At 43.7% G+C, this 23,392-nt stretch overlaps 1 protein-coding gene and 1 pseudogene across 1 annotated transcript in view; one reads left to right on the top strand and one right to left on the bottom strand.

Moving 5' to 3' along the window:
- ADGRG4 (adhesion G protein-coupled receptor G4) overlaps positions 1 to 23,392 on the bottom strand; it is a 96,065-nt gene that overhangs the window by 356 nt on the left and 72,317 nt on the right. The window contains exons 15-22 of the mRNA XM_032329729.1: positions 21,522 to 21,567; positions 19,757 to 19,860; positions 17,536 to 17,657; positions 14,102 to 14,370; positions 10,805 to 10,883; positions 8,160 to 8,440; positions 3,118 to 3,219; positions 2,037 to 2,204 (exon numbers count right to left, since the gene is read on the bottom strand). Coding sequence (XP_032185620.1) covers positions 2,037 to 2,204; positions 3,118 to 3,219; positions 8,160 to 8,440; positions 10,805 to 10,883; positions 14,102 to 14,370; positions 17,536 to 17,657; positions 19,757 to 19,860; positions 21,522 to 21,567 — 1,171 coding nt within the window. The remainder of the gene's footprint in view (positions 1 to 2,036; positions 2,205 to 3,117; positions 3,220 to 8,159; positions 8,441 to 10,804; positions 10,884 to 14,101; positions 14,371 to 17,535; positions 17,658 to 19,756; positions 19,861 to 21,521; positions 21,568 to 23,392) is intronic.
- LOC116583144 lies at positions 22,149 to 22,800 on the top strand (annotated as a pseudogene).

Here is a 23,392-nt window from a genome sequence, read left to right as displayed (position 1 = left end):
TTCGTTCATCTTGACAGCACTGTTTGGGCAATTACAGAAGGCACATCCTTACTCCGTGTTCATGGAAATGAAACTGCTGGCTCTGACCATCCGAGGGCCACATCCAGACTGCAGATTTGGAACCTGTGGCCAAGAGGCTAGACTACCTGTCTCACCAGCTGTGTCATGGTCACAACCCCAGGCCCTTGGCTCTCTGGATCTGTTACTTGATACAACAACACTAAAATGCTGGGCATGTTATTAAAAACAAACCTAAAATTCTACGTACAGGGGGCTACCATCCCCCCGAAGAAAGACATGTACATTTGAGCCATATATTTGCTAATGAAACAGTATCCCCCAGGGACAGCAAGAGAGCCAATGCCAATGAACTCTTTTGCAAAAATGGTATTTCCCTATCGGCCTCAACTATTATCTACTAAGCAGCTTCCACAACTTCTTCCCTCTATTATATGCTATGGCTCCCCAGTGCCTCCATATGAGCACCGGAATGTATCTGCAAGTTAGCTGGCCAGAGTAATGAACACTTGGGGGCATGGAAAGAGTCTTTCCATATGCACCAACTTTCCCATACAGAGAAGGAGACTGAGACTGTACACTAGACAATCAGCCTAAACTGGGAAACAATGTTGTCCCACACAGTCCAGAAGCTGGTAGGCACTTTGGAGATTATCTGTCCATCCTAGCCTCCTCACGTTGAAGGTAGAAAGAATGTAGCTCCCACTAAGGGAGAGATGTGCCCAAGGTTACAGAGTTAGTGACAGAGCTGGGAGTTGAACCAAAGCCTTCTGACTCCAAGTTTGGTGCCTTATTATTTTTTAAAGATTTTATTATTTATTATTTTTTTTTATTTTTGAAGTCATCTCTATACCCAATGTGGGGCTTGAACTCATGACCCCGCGATCAAGAGTTGCATGTTCTACCAACCGTGCCAGCCAGGTGACTCTTGGTGGCTTTATTTATTTATTTATTTACCCACCATGCTGATTTCAGATTGGCGGCAGACCTTGGAAATAGAACAGCTATGTGGAGCCAATATAATGAAAAATACAAGCGGCAGTTCCACCAGCACTGAGGTGTGAGAATGGCTACAGCCGGGCCACCAGAGGTGTTCTGTATGTGTGAACTGGAATCAACTTTGGTCCTTAAGTAAGCATCATTGTCCAGGGCAGTACACAAAACAGAGGCATCATAACATCAGCTTGAGTTCTAAAGTTCTTGTTCCCTTTGCCTTTCTCTTTACTTTGGGCTTTTAGACCAAACCTTTCCTGGGACACCTGGGTGGCTCAGTAGGTTAAGGGTCTGCTTTTGGCTCAGGTCATGATCCCAGGGTCCTGGGATTGAGCCCTGCATCAATGGGCAGTCTGCTTCTCCCTCTCTACTTGTGCTCTCTTATGAGCTCTATTTCATAAAAGATAGATATCTCTATCTCAAATAAATAAAATCTCTAAAAAAAGATCAATCCTTTCCTTACATTTTCCCTTCCAATAACCACCTCCACCTCAACAGCTGTCTCTGTACCTAGAAATTTCTCTTCCTATGGAAGAAGCTGAGCAACTAAGAATGTTGTGCTGCTCAGTAGGTGTTCTTGGTGGCGTGCGATGTGCCCCAGCCTGAGAGCCAGGCCACCTGAGTTCTGACCCCAGTTCTGCTGCTGATGGTGAGTAAGCATCTGTAAGACATTTTCCTTTCCCTGCTTAAGGTTCCTCATCTGGAAAATGACATCACTCTGGACATTGTCTAAGGTTCCTTCTGGCTTTCACAGTCTCTGACCATTGTTTTGAATCACACATGAATTTGTTTTGACTTCTAGTCTCTTCCCTCCCATTTCAGTGGAATAACCTACCAGGTTTGCATGTACCAAGTTCACTAGGTGCTTCTATACACACTTTCTCAGCCAGGAATGAGCCCAGGTATACACATGCACACGTGCTTTTAGTTTTGAGGAGGAACCAACTCCCAAGACCACATATGTCGCCTCACATTAATTTGATATTTTTGGAATGTAAGAGTAGACAGCATAGTTTTTCCCTCACCATTTGGGAAGCTGATTTCTGAAAGCATGCATTGCGCAGAGCCTAAAGATTTGAAGGTAGAACTTGTGGTAGTTGACTTGAAGGATGGTGTCAACAATTTGTCTTGGAAGGTTTTCTTCAGTCTCTCTTGTTTATACCCAACTCGTAGCCCGCACCTGCTGTCCCCATCTGAAATGACACCATAAAAGTTAAAACCAGAAAATACATCAAATTCAACAGTTAACATGGGCAAATTGCTTGATGTATGAATTGTACCTCAATCATCTTGTTAAAAATATGAAGCTCAATGCAGAGAGTATCTGTTCTAGGTACCTCAAGGGGTCCGCTTCTCTATGAAGTTGTGAGAAGGAAATTTGTATTGTAATGTGTGACACAGCCAGAGCTAATTCACTTACCAAGGATGCCTCCTTTCCTTAGAGTTTGGCACAGAGACCTGTGGGTTACTGACATGCCCAGGATAAAGGAGGGAGATCTCTGTGCCATTTATAAAATCTTCAAGTTCAAGCACTTGCCTTCCCTAAAACAGACTGAGCTTTGCATTGAGGCTGACAGAAGTTGTCTGAATTGAATGGAAGAGACTCTGATACACAGAAAATCAATTTGCCTGGACTGGAGATAATCTCAGAGACAACGTCAGAGTCCACCACGTCTCTCACTGCGTAGGACGGGCCACTGCTCCATTCAGCTAGGATTCTCCCTGCCTCTGCTGCCTCTATTTGTTCCCTCATCCACTCAACCCACTGTTGGCTACAGGCCAGAAAGCCCCTGTGACTCAGGACCTGAAACATAGTAGGGCACTCAATCAACATTCTTTTTAATTGAGTTGAGATTGAGGTGACAGTGACGACAAGCAATTCAAGAATCTGGGCCAAAAGAGAAGCTTCACTAAGTTAAAATATGGCCGAATCACATTCTTCACTTGACTTCATTCATCTCAACACAAAAGTACAAATCAAGTTCATGACATGCAAACAGCCTCCATGTTGCCAGTGCTCTATGAATTCAAGTCAGGAGTCAAGTTATTCAGATCAGTTGTGGGAAACCCGTGAAATTCAAAACCTTACCCAAAGTGGCATCTTACCCGAAGAATTATCCAGTCGTAACCACCCACAACAGAGGTGTATCTGCCACTGCTCCCGCACACTCTCCTTCAACAGGCAGTAAAACACGAAAATGAGGAATCCTATGTCAAAAGAAGAAGGTCAGTCTGTTTCAGCTTCTTTCACCAACAGTCACCAACACCCAGACCCAGATCTACTCTTATCACCATAAACAGTCCTCCTAAGGAACCCCAGAGCCATTATGGCTTTCTGAGCTCATCTTTCTAACTTCCCTGTCAAAGGCAGTGATGGTAAGAAGGTCTGTTTCAAGACTTCCTATCAACCACAGTGTTTCCCCCAGGGCTGCTGTCAATCATAGAGCTCGAGAGAGCAGCCCTGCAAAGGTAGTCAACCTCCAAAATAGTTCTTAATGATCCTTACATCCTGGCATTTGTATCTTTGTGTCATCTCTTTCCACAACATATCAATAGACTATGGCAGAAGTGATGCCATGTCACTTCCAAGAAAAGCTTATAAAAGACATTGTGGCTTCTATCTCTGATTACTCCCTCCAAAGGAACCTAAGTGTTGTAGTGTGAGGACATTCTGCAGCCCTGTGGAGAGACCCACATGGTGAGGAAGTGAGGCTTCCAGTCCCTAGTCATATGAGTGAGGCTTCCTAGAAGCAGATTTTCCAGAACCAGTCAAATTTCCACATGACTACAGCCTTGGCTGACAGCTTGACTGCAATTTCCTGAGTCCCCAAGCCACGGGCAGCTGGGTGACACAGTTGGTTAAGTGCTCAACTCTTGATCTCAGCTCAGGTCTTGATCTCAGAGTCATGAGATTAAGCTCTGCTGGAACCCACTTTAAAAAAAAAAAAGAGTCCCTGAGCCAGAACTACCCAGCTAAGCTGCTCCTAAATTCCCAACCCAGTAACCAGGTATGGTAATATGTGCTGTTGCTTTAGGCTGCTAAACTTTAGGAGTAATTTGTTACATGGCAATAGATAACTAATACACACACTCTTTGGCACAGTTACACCACGTAGAAGCCATAAATTTGGTGTCCTCATTTTCCACTGCCAGCCCTGATTTTGTCCTGAAATTGGGATTGAGAGGGGTTGAAGGCATCCATCAGCAGCCCTGGCCATTTCTCATCCCCTCTCTCTAAAATATCGCCTTGGGAGAAAAAAAGTAGGACTTGAGATTTTCCTGATGATAAATGCTCTGAAGGGCAAATTGGATCTCCTATAGTCTGGGTGTGGAATTGGCAGAAATATCTCCCATTAACAAAGCCTTTCCAGGTGCCTCAAACTGAAACTCATCTTTCCCACCTCTGAGGTCCCATAGCATTGTTTCTTCTATGAGTTGCTATATGTGGCCACAGTCTCCCTGTATTGCCCATCTCCTCACCCAGCTGTAAAGACTTTTCATCCTTGTATTACTTCTCTCTTTGCCTCCAGTACTATGTGGCAGCTCAACAGATGTTTGTTGACTTGAACTCCAAGGCACTTGAGACAGAAACTCTCAGTTTCTGCAGCCTTCGTATTATGTTCTCAGGCCTCACAATCTTTCTTCTGACCCAAGTGCAGTTTGCAACCCTTTGTTCTCTATATAAGGTTCATCTTGCCTCCTCACTGGTCAGTTGTGCTGAAGTAACTGATTAGTAATGGGTTGGAGTGGTCCTAACTCATTGCAAGTTGAGCATGAGTCAATAGTAAATGTCTCCAAAGCTCACTTCAGCTAGGGCATCAGTGGAAGTCAAGAATGTTGGTTGAGGCAGGTAAGAATATTCCGCCATCCTGACCCAGCTTGGCCCTTTCTCCCTACCAGTACAATATTCAGGTTGGGAGACTTCATTTTGAAATGATGACGACAAATCAAAGTATTCAAGAATAGAGAAGACTTGGAGTGGGAACACGGGGTGGGGAGAGATGGTAGCTATAGCTACAGATGTAGAAGGGCTGGTATGAAGAAGACAAACTAGGTAATCGAAGCTAGTGTTTACTAAGTAATGATTACGTCATAGGCATTGTGCTGCTAGTGTCATTTTTCTAGTTGAGAGATCTCAGAGTTCTGGAAATCTAGTAAATCTGACTGACTCACAAGGCTAATATTGAAATGGCAGCCTCAAGACCAAACGCAGGAAGTCTGGTTGCAGAGCCCAAGGTCTTAACCACTGCACTGCACATTCTACCCTCAGAAAAGGGGGACCTGGATAAGATGCAGAGCAGATTGGAAGCTACAGCGGTAATCATACTACAATATATCAGTGTATCAAATCAACATGTTGTACCCCTTAAATTTACACGATGTTAAATGTCAAATATATTTCCATTAGACAAAGAGAGAAACTGAATGCTCTGCTTTACAGAACAGTGAGCTCTCCGTATCTGGAAAGTTCCAGGTAGAGGCACGTGACTTTCTGTCACTCCAGGGGAAGTTGGATTGGGAGGAACTGAGCCCCAGCCCTGAGACTCTCTGATTCCAGGTGGGAGGTAACAGTCTGGAGGCTAAATGGGATGACATGTCTCACTTACTCCCCTGAGGGCTTTATCTCTGTGTAACCGAGTCGAGCAGCGCTCACTCCTTCCGAGCAGCAGCCACCTGGAAGGGGGTGCAGCAACCTGGTGAGAGCAAACCCCAGTCTCGGAGCATGTAAAACTCCTCCAGCTTCAGCAGGAACAAGGGGCAACAGAGACCACAAGCACGTATTACCATGCTGATTTCCTGCATGGAGTTTAGTTTGTTCTCAGACTTAAAGGTTATTATATGAATTCCAATGAGCTGCCTCCCAGCTCTCCCTCTCTGCCTGTCAGCCTTCCCTTTTCCTTCCAATAACAGATTGATCTGCTTACTCACTAGCACACAGGCGTGAGGGAAGATATCAGGTTTTTGTCACCTGCATTTTTATTTGTGCAACCCTTCTTCAGAAATGGCTCACTGTGCACATTTTTCACACCTGACCACAGGGCAACCCCCTTCAGCCAGAACTGCAAACTTGCCACCTGTCGTTTAAATGGCTCATTCGTTCACTTGTTCCGTTGCAGTCTTGCTCGGAGGGCGCATGCGTGTGCGTGCGTGCGTGTGTGCGTGTATGTGTGTGCGTGTGTGTGTGTGTGCGTGTGGTAACTTGAGTTTGAAACTCAGGACGCTGCAAACCCGCCCTCTGGAGGAGGGCACCTTCTATCTTGTAAGGCAGGACTAGGAGAACCAGAAACGCTTGGTGCTTGGTTGCCATAAAACGTATCTGACAGACAGACAACTGGGCTCTGTCCATGCGGGATCTGTGGGACTTTGGGTTTAGTCCTCAGGAGATCCCCCACTGGATTCTGCTTTGAAGCCACGGAGGCTTTCTGCTTAGAAACCACTTTCCCTTTCCACCTCAGGAATGGAGCCCTTGCTTTGTAGACATCCTCCTCCCTTTGTAAGCCTTAAACTGCTTTGCTCTCTTGTTCTTTCCAGCAGCTTCCCCGTTAGCCCCTCTTGGCATAGGGTGAGTGTGTTTCTCGTCAGAATTAGTGCGCAGACTTACTGCTGAGGAAGAAATCTGCCCCAGGGATGTGGTTCCTAATCCACTCCTGCATATGTTCTATACCTGGGCTTTCTGTGCCTTTTTACATTCCAATCGGAACATGCTTGGAAGAATCTGGTGGGACAGAAATTTCGGCTGATACACTTCATTGCTCTAAAATGAGATGGTTTCTTGAATCGAAAGACATGAGAGCAAATGTTGTGCCTTATTCTAGATTGCTGCTCCATCTCCCTGCAAATGCCTGCCATAGAGTAACTACACACCAAGTCATACTTCCCAAGGTTCTGCAAGGGTTAATAATGATACAACAAAGTGCTCTGAGGCTTTAAAAAAAAAAAGTTTGGTTAAAACAAATCTTTTTTTTTTTTTTTCGAGCAGAAGATCTCAGAACTTTCACCATGATAATATAGATGGTGCCATTTTAAGAATGGGGGAATATAGTTTGCTGCATTTCCTGAAATTCTTTGACCATGGAACGCTTCTATTGCTGGAACATCCTATGGACTACCAATGGCCTGGAGTCTGGTAAAGGGGTTCAGTGAGTGGATAAGTAGTTTGGAGCACTCAGGGAGACCCTCATTCAATGCACTGCCCAAGCTCCTCCCAGCTGCCCTAGTAGTTTAAATGAACTGGGCCAAATTTGAGGACAAGAAGAGCATGGAGCAGAGCCCAACACTCCCAGGAAATCATTCTGCATGCCTCTTCCCCTGAAGATTTGTAACAGGCAAAGTCAGGTTAAAATGAACATCAACAGTGAGTCAGAGGTGTATTAACCAGACCCCTCACTCTTACTGCTCGTGACGTCTTTGGCCTACCACGCAATCACCTACCACATTACTATCATTTCCTTCTTTCAGCAGAAAATGGGAATAAAATTAAAGAGCTATAGAGACATTAGCTTAAGATCATCTAATTCAACCAGCTGTGGCGACTTGTTCAAGGTCAGTTTGGAGCAAAACCCAAGACTAGAACCTTGGCCTCTTGCCTTGACCCACGGCTCTTTGCTCTTCATCTTCGTTCCTTTACAACTCTCTAATTTCCTAACCTGGCTCCTTCCCACCGTATTTGGATCTCTGATGTAGCCAGAGTCTAGGGGGTCAACAGTGTAATGTGTCTGCTGTCCAGTGATTATTGTGTTCGATGGGATCGTGTGCTTCAGAATATCAACACAAGTGTGGACCCGAACACTTACGAGAACCATGTGGTTTTGGTATTCTACAGTAGAAAATGGGAATAAAATTAAAGAATACCAAGTATTCTACAGTATTCAGGGAATACTGTAGAATACTGTAGAAAGTATCACCAGCCAGTGTTTGATATAAACATTGCCAACTAGCTGGAGTTGAGTTGGCTCTCTGGGCTCTTGTCTATATCCCCAAGTAAGAGTGAGCTCATTTCATGACGTCCGAACATCTGGGTAATGTTTCCAATGACTGTCTATCATTTGATCGATACCAGAAGCCTCTTGGAGTATCTTTTCCAAAGCAGCAAAGCTTTGGTGGGGAGCTCTGGCTAGCCACGGAAAGGACAAAGAAGAAGAAGTTACCTTGCAACGTGTTGAAAATGGCAAAAAGATACAAGAACAGAATCCTTACAGGTCCCCAGGCAAAAAAAGCAAACCCCCAGGTGAGGCCAAGTAAGAATGTCAGGCTCATTGTGCCTTTGAGGTCATGCAGGATCGTCTGCCGACGAGTCTTCCGGCTTTGGGAGTTCATGGAATTCAGCTGAACGAGGACAGTGCAGAACATGGAGAGATTCAGTAGAAATATGAGGCAAAAATAAGCCACAACTGAGGTGTAAAAGATAGAATCGTCTTTAATCCAACAACTGTAAGAGACAAGGAAGAGAAGGCCGTTGTGAGGCAGAGAAACACACGTGTACTTTTCAATGAGACTCTGAAGATCACCTTGTCAGCTTTAGTTCACCTGAGAGCATCTGCACTAGAGAGAGGGACTGCCTTGACAAGAGTACACGCACGCTCATTGGGGGCAGGTTGGGGCTCAAACCCCAATCTCCTGAGCCCCAGTCCAGGGTTCTTTCCAGTGCCAGAAATCCTAGAGGATATGCAGGCACTTCTCAGTCCAATTCCCTGGGAGGCTATTTTGTTCCTCAACAGCAGAAAAACAAGTGATGTATTTTCCTCCAAAATGGCTCTTCCCAGCTCCCCCCCATCCCACCCCACCACCTTACACCTGAGCTTTTGTTTGCAGGATGAATTCTGTTTTGCATGATAAATATCACAGTAAAAGGACACGAGCAATGACTGGCTTTCCTGAATGCTATGTCAAACAATGAAGAGATCATCAGTGTTAATGATGTATATTTTAAACCTCCCTCCACATCCTCGGGTTTGGACGACAAAAGGCAACCCTGGCCACTGGACTCTTAATGGCTCTACCATTTCTATTAAAGAAGAAATAAGTGATGATTCCTATGAATAAATATCTCATCTGATACATTTCCCATGACTAGAGGCATTACCTCTGAGTTTTGAACAGGGACAACCTTGCCAATTGAACTCTGTGTCAACTTAGCCGAGACCTTTTGTTTAGAACCAGGAAAATCCGTTGCCATCGTATTGTTCACGCTCGTGTGGATACGTTCATATGTGTGAGTTTGCGTGTGTTTGTGCACACGTTGGGAGGAAGTGAGGGAAAAAAAGCGTTGAATTTCCCTAATAAAGTCTAATATTTAGGGTTCCCTGAATATCATCTTCAGCCTTAAAGGAGGCTATAGAAAACATTTTAAAAAGGGACAGTGCTGGTGTATGTTTGGTTAGAGAATTATCCCTAAAAGATATTGTTAAGTACGGAACAGTGTATATCTACCATTTGGATAACAGAGTGTCCAAGAGAATATCTATACAGATCTGATTGTTGGTAATAATAGTTGCATCAAGGAAAAGAGACAGTGTGGCTGGGGGTTGGGAAAAGGGCTTACTTTTCATCCTCTACCCTTTTGTGTGTTTGAATTTTGTACCATGTGCATGTATTACTTCTTCAAAATATAATTACCAAAAAAAAAAAAAAGCTCTTAGAGCACTCTGCCTCTTACTAACCAATTCACATATGAAAGGGCTCTTTTCAGGAGGAGTGGAGTTGGTTTTGTTCTGGTTTTGTTTTTGCTTTTGATCTTTGAAGAAGAATCACCAATATGTAGGCACTGGGGGCCCTTTATGCCACGGAACAGCGAGGAGCAAGGCCAGAGGAGAAGGAAAGGAAGAGAAAAGAGAGAGAAAGGAAGGATAATAAGAAATCATATAATTAGAAAGCACCTGCTGGCAGGTGGAACTCAACACAAAAGATGGAGGCGTCTGGGGGGTGAGACCTCCCACATTTCATTGCAGTCCGATGAGAGAGGAAATCTGTAGTTAAAAAAACCAGCTTGAGAGGCAACAATAAAGAGAATGGGTCTGGGTAAGTAAAAAACAATCAGAAGCATGAAAGGAAAGCACGCTATCTAAAGGGCTACATAATAACTGGCTATGCACCTATAAAAGAAGGTTCTGGAAAGATAAAGAAGAAACAAAAGAAGAAAACAAAAGATGGCAAACACAGCATAATGTATAAACTTGTCCAAACACTAAGTTGTACACCAGAAGCTAATGTCACATTGTGTGTCAACTGTACTCAAATAAAAATAAAATAAAATATTTTTAAAAATTAAAAAAAGAGAGGAAAACAAGGCTGAGCCAATTTACAAAGGAAGGCAGTGGAGTCTTTCAGGGAGACTGTTGTTGATGGTGGAAAATGTCTTCCAACCGTCTCCCTATTCCTTACAGAGCTCACTACAACTCCTCCCGGGTTCTGTGAGCTTTCTAATCGTAATCACGGCCCGTTATGTAGGACATGTGAAACAGGCCATATGCTGAACATTTTATATATGTGATGTCATTTTAATTACACACTACATGGACAGCAAACATTATTGTCCCCCATTTTCCAGTGGAGGAAATGGAAGGAAGAGGTAAAGTAAGTTGCCCAAGGTCACACAGAGCCAGTCACCTAATCATTATATGAGTTTGACCGTGACTGTGTTTAAGCCAAAAAAGGCTGAGGCTGAGTGCCCCCCCCCCCCCCCCCCCCCCCCCCGAGCCAATGTCAAGACCAAGCCACAGGTCAGAAACACTCCCCGCCCCTGAAACCCTGATCACCACATCATCATCTGAGAAGCAGAGATGCTGGTACTTACAATGGAGTCGTTGAGCTCAGAGATCCATACAGATCTTTTTTCACACATAATGTTATCACCACCATGATCCCCGGGATTCCTAGAGGGGGAAGCAAGCCAAAGGCATCCCATTAGGAAGTGGGAGAAGTCCTGATCATTGACGGTGAGCCCTGATACACCAAGACACTGTTTAATTGAGCCACAGATGTGCGGGCATCAAAATACCATTGTTTGCAAAATGTTTGTGAATTTTCCCAAGTTAAACATTTCTAGGAGTGCTCCAATCTGCTAAACTAAACAGCATGCCAAAGGCTCCAATACAACGCCCACTGGTTATTAAAAATAGCTCAAGTGCCAAAAAATCAACTTGGCAATAGAAGTATCTAGTTCATCGTAAGAAAGGTTCGCATCAAGCATTTCTTCCCAGATGATGGGCTGCCAATTCTTTTCTCCTTTTCGATAAAGCCCCTTAGTTCCCAGGATCTTTTTGTCTAGGTCACCTTGGAGGAAGGGCAGAGACAATCAGCTGCAGCCTTCAGTGCTTTCTGACAGGGGGGCTGTTTCCACACTCGTTACTAGTTTGACATTTTGACTAGATCGACCAGTTAACGACCAGTCAGTTCAGCCAGACTATAATAAAGCAATCAGTTCCGTCAAAGTGGTCAAACGTGATGTGAGTGTAGACACGGGATTTAAAAATCCAATTGTGTGTACATTTGCAAAACTTACATGAATTCTTCATTTCTAACAATGTATTTGTCCTCAACTAAGAGCATTACACCTGCACATGGTTTAGGGATTTCGTAAGATGCTTTGCAAGGCTGTTCTGAATCCCAGAGTGCCAAGCATCTTGAAAAATCCTCCACTGTCCTGTTCTGTGAGAAACAGGACAGTCCCACCTGATCTGTATATCACACAGTTAGCACAGTGCCTGGCGTCATGTAGATATTTACAAAAGTGCCTGTTGAAAAACAAAACAAAACTGGGACAGACCCATAAATAGAAAGAACAAACGAAGGGTTGCCGGAGGAGAGAGGTTGGGCATGGGCAACACAGGTGAAGGGGGGCGGGAGGGCAGGCTTCCAGTCATGGAATGAGTAAGTCACAGGGATGGAAGGCGCAGCCTAGGGAATGTCTCGAATGGTATCTGGAATGGCGCTGTATGGGGACAGATTGCAGGGAGCATGGCAGAACGTGTAGACTTGTCCAGTCACGATGTCGCACACCTGAAACTCATGTAACACTGAGTGTTAAAAAAGGTTTTTTTAATCTGTTGGAAGCCAGAAAGGGGGGATGGAGGGAAGCCTCACATCTACAGTCCGAGTTGTGAGGTGGTCCCCAAGCTGTGTTTACCCTTTGGTAATTAACAGATCAATCCATAACTGGTTACTGCACAAAAAGATCCCCTACTGGTTATTAAAGAAAAAATGAGGACCGATCAACTGCCTTGGACAGGGATTTAAATACAGGAGTAAAAACTTTTCAACAGGTTGCTTTGGCATTAAGAAGACAGAACTTCAAACATAAGCAGATGTTAATGTTTGTTTTCCTCGCCATTGATTGCATTTGTTTAAGATTTAAATGCTCCGAAAGTCCCCTTAGCGGGACAGCTCTGCAGTGGCTCCCTGGTGACCTTACAGGTACCCAATGGGCAGAGCAGGCAAAGTCTGGACTAGCAGGGGAACTGAGCTTGGGCAGAAAGCCCGTGAGCCCGCACAAGTTGGAAGAGACTCCAGGTGTGTGAGGAGGTGCGGAGGCTGTCCCTACTCGCCTCTCCATCTCCTCCAGAGGCTGTCATGAGGCAGTTTCTTGTCCCTCCCAGGTTCGGGGAAGGTGTGGGGCTTTGCACCCCGCCCCCTCAGCACAGAGCTGCAGAATAGAAAAGTGCAGAGCTCCAGCTCATAACCGGCTCTTTGGCTACAGGGAATCCCTCAACTCATGTGGCAGCCATCTGCTCCCTTTTGTTTTGGTGTCACTCTTTTATAGTGTGGGGGACGAGGACCTGGGAGCTGGCGCCTTTAGCTACTCTTCCGTTAGCTGGATAAGAAAAGCCATCAGCTGAATCTGAAAGCAGCTTGTTACATCTGGACTGGTCCAGGCGGTCGGGCCTTGGCCTTGACTTTGGCTTGGGTGTGTCCTTGACACTCCCTAGGTTTACCCACCTCCAGGTTCCAAGTCTTCGGCTTCGCTACTGCTCCTTGCACCCCGGAAAGTGTGTGTGGAACGAGATCAAGAGAAAAAAGCGAGCCTTGGGGAACCCCGCCACCCGAGGAGCGAGTGAAGGAGGAGGGGACTGAGACGGAAACCAAAGATGAGAGATGACAAGGGGGAAGGAAAGCCAGGACCGAGTGTGATTTCCAGCCCCTTTACAGTGTGGATTATCTGCTTTGGGGATTATTCATGAAGCCTCTTCTGCAAGGTTTTTCAATATCCTGGTTGACTTGAGATGAGGGCTGCCAGGCACCGGAGTGTGCTGACTGCTTTGGGCTCCGTGTTTCTGATGGATTGCAAAGTGTGCTAAAACAACTTTAGATTATGCTCTGCTTAGTATTTGCCTGTCTCTGCTCCCCACATTAGCATGGATAATAGCACTGACTGTGTATCCCGTGAAAGCATGTGCTATGTTAATGAACTCATTAAAAGGATGAGGAGCTAATTGGGAAGCTATTGTCTTTACAAAGGCAGTGGAAGATAAAATCTATCCTCGCATGGATCCTGTGTCCCACTTCACATACGCCTCCTGTGTCTCCAACACATACTCTGAACTCAATATCTATTTTGAACAGGCAAAGGGGGGTCAGGAACTGAGCTGACCGTGTTAGAAATATAGGACAGCAAACCAATGAAGAAACATTTAAATTAGGGAATTGTCATGCTGGGTTCCCTTCCTGGCTTCTTCTATCGGGGAACAGCCACAATGACCACCATGGGGTGTAGTGGGAATCAGGGCGTATTTGACCCAGCACCCCTCCGCACATTCCAAGCCCTTTCCCTGTCCCTTCAACAATATGGCTGCATCATAGAGGTTATGTGTCCAAACTATGGAGCCAAATCTCTGGTTCAGATCCCAGTTCTGCCACATACCAGCTGTGTACACTGGCGAATTACCTAACCTCTCTGCACCTCAGTGTCCTCACCATGAGATGGGAATAATGATGAAATCCTTCTCTTGGCAGTATTGTGAATGCTGAATAAGGATGCAGCATCCTTACTGATGATAATAACAGAATTTGGTCCTGAATACTGTGTCTCAGGAAGCCGGAATTAGAAATAAACACAGGCCTAAAATAGAGACATCAGACAAGCAGATATCCTTACCCCAACCAACGAGACAAAATTTAAGGATATAATTGGGGACATATATGTTGAAGACTCTGACGAGAGACAAGTACATGTGGACCCCCTCTAGGCCCATCCAAGTCAAAGAGACGAGCAGGAAGTAATGGAGGGCCACCGCAGCTGTGACACAGAGTCCGGCTTTCTGAAATGATGAGGACCAGGAATTGACCAGAAACGTCAGGTTTAACATCAGTAGTGCCATGCACAGGTTGATCAGGATTTTGGAAGGATGATCTTTTCGGAGTTTGCTAAAAGAAAAGGCACAGTGTTTGGTTAGGGAGGGTCTCTGGTTTTAATGAAGCACTGCCACATCTTATCTGCCTGAGAAGTGAAAGAATAAAAGAAGTGCCTGGGGGCACCTGCATGCCTCAGTCAGTTCAAGTTAAGCAGCCAACTGTGGATTTCAGCTGAGCTGGTGATCTTGGGGTCATGAGATTGAGCCGTGCATCAGGCTCTGCACACAGGAGTCTGCTTGAGATTCTCTCTCCCTCTGCACCCCCCCTTTCTCTGTCTTTAAAATAAATAAATCTTTTTTTAAAAAATCAAAGAAAAGTAGTATCTATTAAAATTAACTTGCTCACAGACTCCTGGGTGGCTCAGTGTGTTAAGTGTCTGCCTTCGGCTGGGGTCATAATCCCAGGGTCCTGGAATCAAGTCCTGTATTGGGCTCCTTGCTGCACGGGGAGCCTGCTTCTCTTTCTGCCTCTGCCCCTGCTTGTGCTCTCTCTCGCTCTCTGTCTGACAAACAAATAAATAAAATCTTTAAAAAAACTAACTTACTCATTTTACCTTACATGTAATGGATTTTTCGAGCTCCCCACCCTTTTTCCAGGTAGAGTCAAAGTATCCTAAATACCGTGACCTTCACTAACAGTAATAATAGTAGCCTCTCTGAGCTAAGCAGCACCCTTTTTTCTTTTTCCTTTTCTTTTTGTCTTTTGGGGAGAAGGAAGGAAGGAGTTTCCTGGATACCACCATTGTGTTATTATGCCTTCAGCAGACTTGGGGCTGGATCCACTTGTTGTTTCTTCTGTTGTTGATTTTAGTCCTTCTGACAGGTGTGAGGTAATAATCTCACTGTAGTTTTGATTAGCAGTTCCCTGATGCTGAGGGATGTCGAGCATCTTTTCAGATGTCTGTTGGTTCCCTGGATGTCTTCTTCGGAGAAATGTCTGTTCATGTCTTCTGCCCATTTTTTTAAAAGATTTTATTTATTTATTTGACATAGAACGAGAGAGATCACAAGCAGGCAGAGAGGCAGGCAGAAGGAGAGGGGGAAGAAGACTCCCCGCTGAGCAGAGAGCCAAATGTGGGGATCGATCCCGGGACCCTGAGACCATGACCCAAGCCGAAGGCAGAGGCTTCAACCCACTGAGCCACCCAGGTGCCCCTCTTCTGCCCATTTTTAACTGGATTATTGTTTTTTGGGGGGTGTTGAGTTTTATCACTTTTTGTATATATTTTTAAACTGTTGAATTGTTTTAAAAGTTTATTTCTTTTTTTTAAATTAATCTCTATTCCCAACGTGGAGCTTAAACTCACAACCCTGAGATCAAGAGCTGCGTGCTCCACTGACTGAACCAGCCAGATGCCCCATTTTTTTTTAAGATTTCATTTATTTATTTAAAAGAAAGAGATCACAAGTAGACAAAGAGGCAGGCAGAGAGAGAGGGGGAAGCAAGTTGAGCAGAGCAGAGAGCCCGATGTGGGGCTCGATCCCAGGACCCTGAGATCATGACCTGAGCAGAAGGCAGAGACTTAACCCACTGAGCCACCCAGGCACCCCACCCCATTTTTTAAATATATATTTTGAATACCAACCTTTTATCAGATACGTCATTTGCAAATATCTTCTCTAGAGGGAATATTTTCAAATTTCAGAAGGCTCCTTTATTCTTTCTCCCATTCGATAACCTCCCCTCACCCCCCGCACTCAACACACATGGTAGAAGTAATCAATATTCTAACTTTTGTTAGACTTAGCTTGGCCTGTACTTAGAACTTCATATAAATGGAACCATGCAGTATGCTCTCGGCTTTTTCTGGCTTCTGCTTCCTTTTGTTCAACAATACACCTCAGAGTTTGGATATTACGTTCCGTGTTGTACAGAAGTCCATTCTTTTTTATTGCTGTGAAGTATTCCATTTTATGAGTATACCACAATTTATTCATCTAGTCAACTGCTAATGTGCATTGGGGTTGTTTTCAATTTGTAGCCACTACAAATGAAGCTAATGTGAATATTCTTTTTTTTTTAAGATTTTTACTTATTTAATTTGAAAGAGAGAGTAGAGTGAGAGCGAGAGAGAGAGCATGAGTAGGGGTGAGGGGCAGAGGGAGAGGGAGAAGCAGACTCTCTCCACTGAACAGGGAGTCTGACACGGGCCTGGATCCCAGGACCCTGGGATCATGATCTGAGCTGAAGGCAGATGTTTAACTGACTGAGCGACCCAGGTGCCCCTGCTGTGCATATTCTTGTATAGATCTTCCGGTGGATATATGCACTTATTTCTCTCTAATAGTGAAGTTTCTGGTCAACAGATAGATAGGTATTTATCTTCAGCAGGTACTGCCAAAGAACTTTTGGAAGTATCTGTGCCATTTTACACACCCTTGTTGGCACTTGCTCTTGTTAGTACTATTAATTTTAGCCATTCTGGTAGGTGTATAGAAGTATAACTGTGCTTTTCATGAACACTTCTCTGATGAGTAATGATGTTGAGAACGTTGTCGTATGGATATTAGCCATTTGGGTAAGGATTAAGGTTAAGCATGGATATCCTCTTTTGTGAGGTCTCTTTCAAATTCTTTGCCTACTTTTAATTGTATTGTCTATCTTTTTCATTTGTAAGAGTATATATATTATTATATAAAATTATTATAATTACTAATTTATTACATTTAGTATGTATTATATAACTATATAATTATTAATTACATAATTATATACAATATATAGTATATATATAATACAGATAGATAGATACGCTGCATAAAAGTCTTTTGTCAGATATCAGCATTGCAGTTATCTTCTCCCAGTTTATGGTTTGCCTTTTCACTACCTTGATTGTGTCTTTTGGTGAAAGAAGTTCATAAGTTCAATGAAGTCCAATTTATCAACTTTTCCTTTCATGGTTAACATTTTGTACCCCATTAGAGAAATCTTACCCTACCCCAAACCTCTTTCTTTTTAAAAATCCAATTGCAATCACTCTCTCGCTCTCTCCCTCTCTTTTTTTGAAAGAGCCTTGGTCATTCAAAAAAAAAAATCTGTCCACTTCATAATCTAATGGATTTGACCTCTTCCTATTGTGATGAGTAGGAACATTTTATGAAATTAACGTGGTTACAATGACAATAGCATCCATCAAACCAAATTAAACCTACTCGGAGCAAGACTGTATCAACTTACTGAAAAGCTATGTATGTCACTATTGCAACTCCCAGGAAAACGGAGGAGATTCCACATCCAATGTACGTTATCAGCACTAATATCCGTTCATTCACTGTATCCATTGCAGACCTGGATAAATCCTAGGAAATGCAATATGTTGTATTTTACACGTTTGCCAGAGCAAGTTTATGGTAAAACGTTTCCTGGGTTCACCAACAGGAGGTTCTCAGGATATACAGCCTCTCTGCTACAGCTCTTATAAAACCAGAATATGTGGATGAATATACAATAAGACTGTATACTGTTTGTTGGCTATGCCTGGTGCAACTTACTGTGTACAGGCAATGGAGAGTCATCACCAGCCCTGGAAGAACATTTAGTCTTGGCTTTATTGTCATTAACATGTTCCACACTTAAAATATAACCAAACTATCAGATGTGAATTTGGGATGCAAGGTGAATCATTATTTGAACTAAGCATCCCGAAACACTACACAGAATATTAAAAAAAAAGTTCCTTTCCCTTAGACCTTAAATAACTTTCATAAAATTAAGAGACAAAACGGATCTTAGAGATCACATAATCCCCAAATTTCCTAACCCGGGGATCATTAAAGACTTGAAATGGCAGGCAAAATCATTTGACCGTATGTGTGCATTGTCTGGGGAGAAGGTCCAGAGCTTTCCTCGGATAGTAATAGAGATTCACGAATCATAAAAGGCTAAGAAGCACTGGTCTACCCTGGTTGTTCTTTTTTTTTTTTTTTTAAAGATTTTATTTATTTATCGGGGGTGGGGGAGAGAGCGAGCACAGACAGACAGAATAAGAATGGCAGGCAGAGGCAGAGGGAGAAGCAGGCTCCCTGCTGAGCAAGGAGCCCGATGTGGGACTCGATCCCAGGACGCTGGGATCATGACCTGAGCCGAAGGCAGCTGCTTAACCAACTGAGCCACCCAGGCGTCCCTACCCTGGTTGTTCTTAACTGGAAGTGATATCGCCCCTCCCCTCCACCCTGGATATCGGCAATGTCTAGACATTTTTGGTTGTCTCGGCTGGGAAAGGGGCTATGGGCATCTAGTGGGTAGAGAGGCCAGAGATGTTGCTAAACATCTGACCATGCACAGAACAGTCCCCCACAAGGAAAAGTATTTGGCTCAGAATATCAACAGTGTGCACAAGAAACAACTCAAGCACAATGCATTCCGATGACAGTATACAGTATATATAATAAAGTAACTCAGGAGAGCTAAGAAAGTACTCAGAGAAGGGTAGAGAAGAAGGAACACATTTAAGAGTCATTTTCTTTCTTTTCTTTTATCAGTAAACTCTGCCCAACATGGGGCTCGAACTCCTGACCCCGAGATCAAGAGTCAGGCATTCTTCTGTCTGAGCCAGCCAGGCACTATTTTGAAGGAAAACTCAGCAAGTCCCCATGTTGGGGAGGGCCATGGGGAACTAAAGAGATGGAAGAGTTAATTAATGATGACTCTGAAGCTCTAAGCCTGAGTAAGAGAACTGATGAGATGAGTCTTGTTTGGTAAGTACTGCAGGAATTTAAAACAAATTATATCTTTCCTACACTGCAATCTGACAATTAAAAAATTTAATGACCATACCCTTTGACCCAGCATTTCTGCTTCCATCAATTTATCCCACAGAAGTAGTTACACCAAGGTTAGAAGAGAAATGAATAAAAATTTGTATTACAGCATTGTTCATAATGGAGAAAAACAGTAACAGCTAAAATGCCTACATGTAGGGGATTGGCTACATTCATCGTGTTAAATCCACAATATAGAGAATTCTATAAAGGGATTTTGAAAATTGAAGTAGATGGATAGATCTTTGCCAGAAAGATGCCCCACTGCATTGTTAATACAAAGAAAGTGGTAAACAGCGTGAATAATTTGATCCTGTTTCTATAAAACAAAAACATATACTAATATACACGTAGGGAAAGAATGTGAAAGAATTTACATAAAGGTGTTAAAGGCAGTGATTTCTTGGGAGGGGATTATAAGGACTTTTTCTGTAATGTTTGAATTTTGAAGAGCAGGCATTACTTTGATAAGGAGAGAAATATTTATTTCAATCTGCTCTACTTTGTGTGAAAAAAGAGGTGGCTTTTTTTCCAACTCATACACCCCTTTTCCATCACAGTTCACACATGTATTTCTGGTCTTCAATCTAATAAAAGTTGTCCAAACTCTATCAAGGAGTGATTAACAGACAACTCACCATTAAGACTCCAAAATGGGTGAGGTGGTCACACTGACAGATTGTGTGATTTACGTTCGTTTCTTTTACTTTACAGCCTGACGAATTCCATCCACCTTGCCCATCTGCAGGAGACAGAAGGGAATTTCAAAGCAATTTTGTTTTTCTCAGATATGTTTAACTTTTCATTATATGCACCTTCGGAGCGTGTGTTCTAATTAGTATTTTTTGTTAAGAGAGCAAGATAGAGGTATAGTTGAACATTGCAATCAAATAAATTCTAATAGGCAAAATAGACTTTGGGGGGACTTCATGCATGGCATTCCGTCTTGGGCTCTCACTTCCTGTCCCAAAACAAGAACTCCTACAGATTCCTTCTACAGATCAGGACAGACTTGAATCATGAACCACAGTCCTGCCACCATGCTGGAGTGACAGAGTTAGGACTGTTTTCTTAAGTAGCACAAATAGGGAACAGGTAGATCTAGAACTTTCTGAAGGACATGAGCTACAGAATCTAGGCTGACATCTGGGCCTGCTTGGTGGTGTTGGAAGAAACATCTGAAACCACCAGTTCCAGCCGGATCATGGGCTGTCTGTCACTCCTTAGGGTCAACTAAAGCCTCTGCTTTACTTGACACTTGCCTCGTTTCTCACTCCTGAGTTTATTCAGGGTTCTAAAACCAACCTCCACAATTCCATGTAACCTGTAGACCTCAGATACTAGACCAGATCTGGAGTAGAACCTCCAGGGTGGCACTAGACCAGAGAGGTTATTGTAAAGCAGGGAGCTAAATGTGATCAAAATTTGTCCATCCAAGATAACCCCATAGATTCCAGAGGTTCTGGATCCATGGACAGAGGGTGGGGACAAAGGGTGACCTGGGAGGAATCTGGCCACTGGCTCAATTTATTGAGGCTGTCAGTGACAAGGTTTACCATTTAAGAGGAATCTTATCCTGGGAGACTTGAAGAGGATCAGGAAAGGATGTGCCATCTCTGTTGTAGGGAAGGAATAGTAGTCCTACATCCTAGGGAGTCCAACAGGAGGAGAATTTCCTTTTTCTCCCAGAATTTCAAGGATACTGAAAAGGAAAAAGTTCCCAGGCTGAGGGGCACATAGCCCCTGGAATTCCAGGGAAAATGGGTTCTGGATGGGAGCACTTTGACATTTGACCATATCTCTGGAGATTCCAATGGAGCAGTCAGACTGAAGAGGAATGCATTCTATGATTCCCATTCCCAACCCCTTCTCTTATTGTCCCCAAAGATTCATACCTAGCCAAACAGGAAGGGCCCTTCAAGCCCACCCAGCAAGTCTTACCCCCTTGGTGAAAAGATAAAAAGATTGGGGCCCCTAGAGAGTAAATGGACTCCTCAAGGTCACACAGTCAGTCTAGAGGAGATGAGGGAAAAAGGGAAGAAGAGAGTAGATGTTGCAAATCTCCACAGGAAAACATAGATGGGGAGCCAGGTGTTTATTTCTCAACTTGCTTCAAACAGCTCAAGGCTACCCTGCACTGGGTCTTCCAAATTCCCTTATTCTCAAGTTGTATGACTTTTCTGATCCCCCAAATAAGTCTCTTATCAAAAAGAAAGGCTTTTTTTAACCCTCCATGCCCTAACTAGATATAAAACTCATATTCATATCTTGGTCAGTCAGAGTTCTCTGTAGGGTCTGGTAAGACAGTACGGCTTCCTGTCATCCAACTGCCAACTAGGAAAATGGTCAGGGGAAAAGTCTCATTGAGGGCTGAAGACAAAGCTTGCTCAGAAAAATACTTACTGTTACTCCCAAAGTCCCAAAAGGCACAGTGAACTCGATCATAATTCTAGAAAAAAGAAAAATCAGAGGTAAACAACTTTTCTTGTGATAGTTACCACACAATGATGTGTACACAGAAGCATTTTCTTCTCAATGTTTTTACAAACAGTAGACAGACAGACAGATACACACACACACACACACACACACACACACACACTCGGACCATTTGCAAGTTGGCGTTAAGACTAACCCCAAGTGACTTGGTGTTTATAAGTGAGAAAACAGCATGCTACTGCATGGTGGTCTAGTATGTGTCCTTTAAAATGTTTGGTACGGGCTTCTGGGTGGCTCCGTTGGTCAAGCATCTGATTCTTGGTTTCGGCAGAAGTCATGATCTCAGGGTATTGGGATCGAGCCCCACGTCAGGTTATGTGCTCAGCTGAGAGTCTACTTCTCTCCCTCTTCCTCTGCCCCTCCCCATGCTTATGTGTGCTCTCTCTCTCCCTCAAATAAATACATAAAATCTTTAAAATAAATTAATACATAAACAAACAAATAAGCAAATACAATATGTCATAATGTAAGAGTAATCAGAACATCTTCCAGATGTGCGTCTTGCTTTGTTCCATGGACCTTCCTCATAGCATGGCCCCGAAATGGCAGTCTTTGCTCCTGCCTCAGATGAAGAAAGAGAGTCCACCTCCTGCCCCTAGGCCAGAGGAGCTGTTGACCTCTGAGTACTTGCTAAAGGGAAAAAAAGAGCAGCAGGAAGCAACTGCACATACTGATGAAGTACAAAATGAAATAGACAGACTTATGAACAACCCAGCGTGGAGATCTTGAAACTAGAACAGAAATCAAACAAACTCCACCAACCACGTTTTTCAGAAAAGGTCAGAACCGATGGCCAAGAGTCAACCATCCACAGGTGCCTGCACTGCTCGGGGAGGGGGATGAAGAGATGCTGAGCCGAGGTGACAGAACTCGAAGATATGAAATCAGGTAGGTTTCAGAACAGATTTTTACTTTGATGAAATCTCCTCCCTCAAAAATAAAGTTCTCTCCCAAGAATTTCATCTGACCGAGAGTGGTGATTTCATCTTCCAAGTCCACTGAAATCAAATGGAAATCCAGAACGGATTTGATGAAACATACAGGTCCAAAACAGAATGGAGTCAGCAGGAAGAGATGGCATGACGAGCCCGAGAGCTTCTTCCCCTGGTTTCCTGATGACTCCGATGCCGTTGCAGATGAACCGGCAGAGGTCCCTGAAGATAATACTTGGCCAAATCCATGACCGCACTACTTTGTTCTCGATATGGATGATGGGGAAGGAGGATTGGAAGGTGTTGATGAAGGGGAGGATGTTGATGAAGGAGAAACTGAGTCATGGAACAGTCATGGATCCCAACCTTCTTTTGAAAAATTTCTCCAGTCCTTGGCAGCAAGTTGCAGCCCACATGCCCCCATCTTGTGCCCATTTGTCCTGTTTTTTCAAGTATCTCTTCTCTCCATCTATACCATGGTTCTCAACTTGTTTTGGGGGGGAAATGCCTCAAGAGGAATACAGTGGGGGAAAGAATCTCTACCCTTTCTGTTCCAAATTCATTTTTATCCCTTCCTGTCTCAACACAAACATTCTGGAATGAATACCACCATGTTCTGTGGGAAAAAAAGGAAACCTTTCAGCTCCCCTAGTTCTGCAGGAAACTGAAAGGTGTGGGACCCACGTGTGGGAGTGCCTCGAGTTCCAGGTTTCCTCCTTTCTCTGGATATTGGGCTCAGAGATTACAGCGTTTCTACTTGAGTATGGAGTATGGACAGTATTGAGCAACATGCATCTGTCTACTTTTTCTTGGTTAAAAAAAAAAGAAATAAAGAAAATTTAA

The sequence above is a fragment of the Mustela erminea genome, chromosome X (genome assembly GCF_009829155.1).
Source record: "Mustela erminea isolate mMusErm1 chromosome X, mMusErm1.Pri, whole genome shotgun sequence".
In the NCBI taxonomy this organism is placed as follows: Eukaryota; Metazoa; Chordata; class Mammalia; order Carnivora; family Mustelidae; genus Mustela; species Mustela erminea.
Note: the sequence above shows the minus strand (reverse complement) of the source record. Positions and strands in the feature narration are given on the sequence as shown.